The sequence below is a fragment of the Neophocaena asiaeorientalis genome, unplaced genomic scaffold, assembly GCF_003031525.2.
Source record: "Neophocaena asiaeorientalis asiaeorientalis breed wild unplaced genomic scaffold, Neophocaena_asiaeorientalis_V1.1 scaffold694, whole genome shotgun sequence".
In the NCBI taxonomy this organism is placed as follows: domain Eukaryota; kingdom Metazoa; phylum Chordata; class Mammalia; order Artiodactyla; family Phocoenidae; genus Neophocaena; species Neophocaena asiaeorientalis.
This window is the reverse complement of record NW_020174226.1, coordinates 122,580-130,144: the sequence shown is the minus strand read 5'-3', so window position 1 is coordinate 130,144 and position 7,565 is coordinate 122,580. Positions and strand designations below refer to the sequence as shown.

At 42.9% G+C, this 7,565-nt stretch overlaps 1 protein-coding gene across 1 annotated transcript in view; it reads left to right on the top strand.

The window, feature by feature from the left end:
* Window positions 1–7,565, top strand: part of GP6 (glycoprotein VI platelet) — a 29,206-nt gene that overhangs the window by 325 nt on the left and 21,316 nt on the right. Inside the window, 5 exon segments of the mRNA XM_024755187.1 lie at window positions 64–99; window positions 5,438–5,575; window positions 5,670–5,712; window positions 5,802–5,839; window positions 6,046–6,098. Of these exon segments, the coding sequence (XP_024610955.1) occupies window positions 64–99; window positions 5,438–5,575; window positions 5,670–5,712; window positions 5,802–5,839; window positions 6,046–6,098 (308 nt within the window).

Below are 7,565 nucleotides of genomic sequence, written 5' to 3'. Positions count from 1 at the left end.
TCAGATGTTTGGGAATCATGTATTATCAGGAGACATCTCTTACCAAGTCTTTCTCTGTTTTAGTGTCTTGCTGGGATCAAAGGATTCGGGCACAAACGGGTGAGTGTTTTCTCCCTTTTCTGCCTAGAGAACTCTGAATTGGGCCGAGTGGACTGAGGGATGAGCTTGAGTAGCCTTGAAAGAATCCCAGCCTTTAACCTGCACCATCTCTTCATCCACTCGTCGTGTTATTTATTTTTAATGTTTTAATTCTTCACCATTATGCCAATCTTTGGTGGAAAACCTCTCCCCTTCTCTGGAAAGCTTCCTGATCCCCTGCTCTTCCCCATCAGCCCAGATGAGTCAAGAAGGGAATGCCCAGGTTTTCAAATAATGCAGAAAGGGAACACAGTTGAGGTCGACATTCACAACGCAGACACAGAGAACTGGGGACATTTGTACGGGCACCAGACCCCCCTGTGGGTATGGGACCATCACCCATTGGGTGTGTTGTGTGTCCTTTCTATTTGCTATCACCTCAACTGCTTCCATCGCCCTCATCTATGGAAGGTTTGTTTACAGGAAGGTACTCTTGCTTGGGAGGCAGACTTGCAGCAAAATGAAGACCTCGGTCTTCCCTGGTGGCGCAGTGGTTGAGAGTCCGCCTGCCGATGCAGGGGACACGGGTTCATGCCCCGGTTAAAAAAAAAAAAAAAAAAAAAAAAGTTATTTAAAATGAAGACCTCAACATTTACTGGTTCTGGGACATTTTGCAAGCAGTTTCCTGCATTTGGGTCCCAAGTTCCTTCTTTCTAAAATGAAATAACGGGAGTTCCCTGGGGGTCCAGTAGTTAGGACTTGGCGATTTCACTGCCATGGCCCAGGTTCAATCCCTGGTTGGGGAACTAAGATCCCACAAGCCACGGGGCGTGGCCAAAAAAAAAAAAAAAAAGAATGGCGTTGCATCAGTTAAGATACAATGCACGTCAAGCTCAGACAACAACATTTTGCTCAGATTAGGGGTCATTGCGTAATGTTAACAATTGCTAGATAACATTTATTGAGGTTTTCCCATTGCCAAGGGCTAGTCTTAGCTTTTGTATATATGATCTCATTTTAATCTTATTAACTCCACCAAGAGGTAAGTTGATTTTTTCACGTTCCAGATATATTGAGCCCTGGATGTGACCTTGACATTGTACTATGTGTTTGGCATAGGTTTCTAATAAATTAATTCAAGTATAATTGAAGTACCATATTATATTAATGATTTGACAGTTATATACATTATGAAGTGATCACCACAATAAGTCTAGTAACTGTCTGTTCCCAAATAAAGTTATTGGCACATTATTATTGACCACATCCCCTGTGCTGTATATTTCACCCTTGTCATTTATTTATTAGATAACTTAAGGTTTGTACTTCTTAAACCCCTTCACTTATTTTGGAAGCTACCCGTTTATTTCTCTCTGGTTCTGTGACTCTGTTTTCATTTTGTTTGTTTTGTTCTTTAGATTCCACATATAAGTGAGAGCGTATAGTATTTGTCTTTTCTCTGACTTATTTCACTTAGCAGAATACGCTCTAGATCCACCCATGTTGTCACAAATGGCAAGATTTTTTTTTTTTTCGGTATGCGGGCCTCTCTCTGTTGTGGCCTCTCCCGTTGCGGAGCACAGGCTCTGGACGCGCAGGCTCAGTGGCCATGGCTCACGGGCCCGGCCGCTCTGCGGCACGTGGGATCCTCCCAGACCGGGGCACGAACCCATGTCCCCTGCATCGGCAGGCGGACTCTCAACCACTGCGCCACCAGGGAAGCCCAGCAAGATTTTTTTTAATGATTAATATGCCATTGTATATACCTATATATCACATCTTCTTTATCTATTCATTTACTGATGGACAATTAGGATTGATTCTATGTCTTGGCTATTGTAAATAGTACTGCTATGAACATCAGGGTGCATGTATCTTTTAGAATTTGTGTTTTCATTTTTTTTCGAATGTATACCCAGTAGTGGTAGTTCTATTTTTAGTTTTCTGAGAAGTCTCCATACTGTTTTCCATAGTGGCTGCTCCAGTTTACGTTCCCACCAACAGTGTATGAGGGTTCCCTTTTCTCCACATCCTTGCCAACACTTGTTATTTGTGGTCTTCTTGATGATAGCCATACCGACTGGTGTGAGAGAATGTCTCGTTGTGTGTGTTTTATTTTTTAATTAATTTATTTATTTTTGGCTGCATTGGGTCTTCATTGCTGTGTGTGGGCTTTCTCTACTTGCGGCAAGCAAGGGCTTCTCTTTGTTGCTGTGCGCGGGCTTCTCATTGCAGTGGCTTCTCTTGTTGCGGAGCACAGGCTCTAGGCACGCGGGCTTCAGTAGCTGTGGCTCACGGGTTCTAGAGCGCAGGCTCAGTAGTTGTGGTGCACAGGCTTAGTTGCTCCGTGGCTTGTAGGATCTTCCCGGACCAGGGCTCGAACCAGTGTCCCCTGCATTAGCAGGCGGATTCTTAACCACTGCGCCACCAGGGAAGTCCCTCGTTGTGGTTTTAATTTGCATTTCTCTGATGATTAATGATATTGAGGATCTTTTCATGTGCCTGTTGGCCATCTGTGTGTCTTCTTTGGAAAAATGTCTATTCAGTTCTTCTGCTCATTTTAAATCAGGTTGTTTGGGGTTTTTTGCTGGTGCTTTGTATAAGCTGTTTACATATTTTGGGTACTAACTCCTTGTTGGTCGTATCGTTTGTATATATTTTCTCCTATTCAGTAGGCTGTGTTTTCATTTTTTAAAAATCTTTATTTATTTATTTATTTTTGGCTGCATCGGGTCTTAGTTGCGGCACGTGGGATCTCTTGTTGTGGCCCACAGGCTCTTCGATGTGGCATGCAGGCTTCTCTCTAGTTGTGATGCGTAGGCTTCAGAACACGTGGACTGTGTAGTTGTGGTGCACGGGCTCCAGAGCGCATGGGCTCCGTAGTTGTGGCATGCGGGCTCTCTAGTTGTGGTGCACGGACTCGGTAGTTGCGGTATGAGGGCTTAGTTCCCCCGCGGCATGCGGGATCTTAATTCCCCGACCAGGGGTCGAACCCAAGTCCCCTGCATTGGAAGGCAGATTCTTAACCACTGGACCACCAGGGAAATCCCTGTCTTTTCATTTTGTCATTGTTTTCTTTTGCGGTGTGAAAGCTTTTATGTTTAATTAAGTCCCATTTGTTTATTTTTGCTTTTTTTCCCTTTGCTTTAGGGAGACAGATTAAAAAAATATTGCTACAATTTATGTCAAAGAGTGTTCTGCCTATATTTTATTCTAGGAATTTTATGGTTTCCAAGCTTACATGTAGGTCTTTAATCCATTTTGAGTTTATTTTTGTATATGGTGTTAGAGAATGTTGTAACTTCCTTCTTTTACATGTAGCTGCCTGGTTTTCCCAGCATCACTTATTGAAAAGACTGTCTTTTCTTCATTGTATATTCTTGCCTTCTTTGTTGCAGATTAAGTGGGTTTATTTCTGGGCTTTCTGTCCTGTTCCATTGATCTATATGTCTGTTTTTATGCCAATACCATACTGTTTTGATTATTGTAGCTTTGTAGTATAGACTGAAGTGGGGAGTGTGATAAATCCAGCTCTATTCTTCTTTCTCAAGATTGTTTTGACTATTTGAGGTCTTTTGTGTTTTCATAAGAATTTTAAAATTATTTGTTCTAGTTCTGTGAATAATGCCATTGGCATTTTAATAGGGATTGCATTGAATCTGTGGATTGCCTCAGGTAGTATGGCTATTTTAACAGTGTTAATTTTTCCAATCCATAGACATGATGTATCTTTCTCTCTGTGTCATCTTCAGTTTCTTTCATCAATGTTTTATAGTTTTCTGAGTACAGGTCTTTTATCTCCTCAGGTAGGTTTATTCCTAGGTATTTTATTCTTCTTGATGTAATGGTAAATGGGATTGTTTACTTAATTTCTCTTTCTGATGTTTTGTTGTTAGTGTATAGAAATGCAGCAGATTTCTGTATATTAATTTTATATCCTACAACTTTACCGAATTCATTGATGAGCTCTAGTATTAGTTTGGTGGTGTCTAGGATATTCTTTTATATATAGTGTCATGTCAACCGCAAACAGGGAGCTTCACTTCTCCTTTACAATTCAAATGACTTTTGCTTATCTTTCTTGTCTGATTGCTGTGTCTAGGACTTCCAATACTATGTGAATAAAAGTGGTGAGAATGGACATCTGGGTCTTTATTTCTGATTTCAGAGGAAATGCTTTTGGCTTTTCACTGTTGAGTATGATGTTGGCTGTAAGTTTGTCTTATATGGTCTTTATGTTGAAGTATATATGTTCCCTCTATGTCCACTTTGCTGAGAGTTTTTATCATGCCAAGCAATGATATTTGTTCTTAAGTTGACAGGGAAGACTAACATTGGATTAAAATGGGTAGATTAAAGATGATCTGCTTCAGCTGTCCAGTATCTGCTGATGGCTATCAAACTTATCACTCACTCCAGTCAAAAATGCTCCCGTGAATTTCTTATCCAATGGAATCTTTGACATCTGCTCAGACACCTAATGAGAATCTCGGCAGAACTCCCAACACATCTCAGAACCTCCTCCTTGTATTGGTCTTCCCATCTCAATAGATGCCATCCATCCTCTCCAATGATCAATTCATTGAGAATGATATATGATGCCCCTCTTTTGCTCTCAGTGCCCATCTGCTCCATCTCTAAATCTCGAAGCTCATCATTTCTATCCTCAAAAACTCCTCAAATCCATTCCCTTTTTTCTTTCATCACCACCGCATTGTCATTACATGATCATTTGTCATGTAGCTGCCTGTAGCATGTTCCCTAATTGTCCCTCCACTTTCCACCTGGCCCCTTAAATCCATTTATCACACCAGAAATGTAGTAATTTAAAAAATTACAAGCTCACTGCTTGTTAATCCCTTTGTGGTCATTATTACATTTAGACTTAAATCCAGACTCTTCTCCTCAGCTTCCAATGTTTTGGACCTTTGCTGATATCTCCTGACCTTTCTATCTTTACCAAGAGCCATTTTTCACATTATGTACCATTTATCCTTTCTGTTTGTGGGTCATGCAAAACTCCTTCTCACCTCTGAGTTTGCATATGTTGTTCCCTCTTCCTGGAAGGCAGTTCTTCTTGCACTTCGGAGATCTATGTGTTTCTTATCCTTCGGGGATCATCTCCCAAAGAAATCTCTCTTATAATGCAGGGTAGATAGTTTTATCATATAATAAGAGTAACAACTTCTGTGTATTGGTTCACATGTCTAGACTCTGTTATTGGGTAGGTTCACTACAGTTTCCAAAACATCCAATAACTTGCCTCATATATGGAAGACACACAATAAATATTTATTGAATGGATGAATTAATCCAAGAAGAGATCAATAACAGATCTTCACTGTTTACTAATTCCTAGATCTACCTGAAGTCTACCTAAATCCTCCTGGAGATGAATACCTTCCCACTGTGACTGTGACCTCAGTCATCAGCATTCTACCTTTCCTCTTCCTCCTTATCTTTCTCCTCTGCCGGTGCTGGTGTCGAGCCAAAAACAGTACGTCCTGGAGGGGGAAGGGTTAACCTGGGAGGAGTGTGGGGAGGGGCTTTGTGGCTCCCCTACCAGGACTCTGATCACTGACTCTCTGTAGGAGCCACTGAGGATGACACCAAGGGCCAAGTGAATGATAACAGGTAGGAACATTTGGACTCTCTCAATAGAGAATGCTGTGTCTGTCTCATTTCTCAGACCTACCTGAATGTGTCTATTTCCTTTCCCTTAGCTCCAGCCCAGACATGGACTTCCAGGAAGAAAATCAATGTAAGAGGAGTGAGAAGTAGGGGTAGCCAGGGTGGGGAAGATAGAAGGCATCCTAGAAGAAGCCGAGAAGGTTGGGGGCAAACCTCACTGGGTGTGATGTCACTGCCCTTCCCCGATTTCAGTCATCCATCTCTGAAATATAGATGGCAAGACTGGATAATCTGAAGGCTCTTCCTGGAAGCCTCTCCTCTCCTCTTTTCTTGCAGATGATGTCTCAGTGGATATCCCGCCTGAGGAGGACAGACAAATGGACATGCATGTGAGTCTTTCCTCCTTCCCCTGCCCCCTCCCCCAGGTGTTCTCCCCTCACTTTGTATCTTCACGCGGGCAGGTCCACACAGAGGAAGACCCACCGGAGTCTTCTGCTCAGCTACACCAGGACCCCCTTACAGGGAGCGGGGATTCACTCCCGTCCTGTACCACTGAGGATTCCATAAAATAGCCCTGTGTGTATGCCACCTTCACCTTGTCCAGAGAGCAGAGCCAGAGCTGGCTGTGTGGACTCCAGGGTTCAAGTGCCCCTTAAGGAAAATGGGGCTTCGTGAGTTGTCGTACTCATGTACCCACGCCACTCATCATCCTGGAGCCCCCGCAAAGGCTCAAGAATAGAGAAGCCTTGTCAACCATAAAGAAATTCTGGGACGCATCACATATCTCTCAACGGATTCCTGGTTCCTTGTGTATTTACCCACTCATTTGCTTATTTAACAAATGTTCACAGAAGCTGACGATATACATATTAGTAAGATATAGCTTCTGGTCTTTTTTTTTTTCCTTCTATTTTGCATATTGGTTTTTATTTCAAATCAATGTCAAAGAGAACAATTGCAAAAATAGGACAAAAACTCCAGTTTACCCTTCACTTGGCATAGCTTCTGGTCTTAAGGAACTCATGGTCTACTGAGAGAGGCAAATCACATGATCTGGCCCTTAGAAAGCAAAGAGGGAGCAGGCATTAAGGATGAGTTGGGTCACTGAGCAGGAACAATTGTCCAAGCATGTTTAAGGAGAACTCACTGGTACCAAAATACAAGGAGAAGCCAAGAAGTAAGAGTCGGGCTTCCCTGGTGGCGCAGTGGTTAAGAATCCGCCTGCCAATGCAGGGGACTTGGGTTCGAGCCCTGGTCAGGGAAGAGCCCACATACCACGGAGCATCTAAACCCGTGCACTACAACTACTGAGCCTGCACTCTAGAGCCTGTGAGCCGCAACTACTGAGCCCACGTGCCGTAACTGCTGAAGCCCACGTGCCTAGAGCCTGTGCTCCGCAACAAGAGAAGCCAATGCAATGAGAAGCCCACGCACTGCAAGGAAGGGTAGCCCCCCTACTCGCCACAACTAGAGAAAGCTTGTGTGCAGAAACAAAGACCCAACGCAGCCAAAAATAAATAAATAAATAAAATAAATTTATAACAAGAAGTAAGAGTCAAATTGGGCAAGGAGGAGGGCCTTTTCTGGCGGTCCAGTGGTTAAGATTTGGCACTTCCACTGCAGGGGGCACGGGTTGGATCCTTGTCGGGGAACTAAGATCCTGCGTGCCACATGACAAAAAAATTGGGCGAGGAGGCAGTTCCTAATGGCGTTTCAGTCTAACGTTCTAGGAGTTTCTGAGAGCTGAAGCCTTCAGAGCAGCAAAAAATGAACAAGGAAATGTTCTTTGTAAAGGAACCAAATTGCAATAATTCAACTACAGACTTGGGGAAGGGAATGATGTAGAGGGTGTTTAG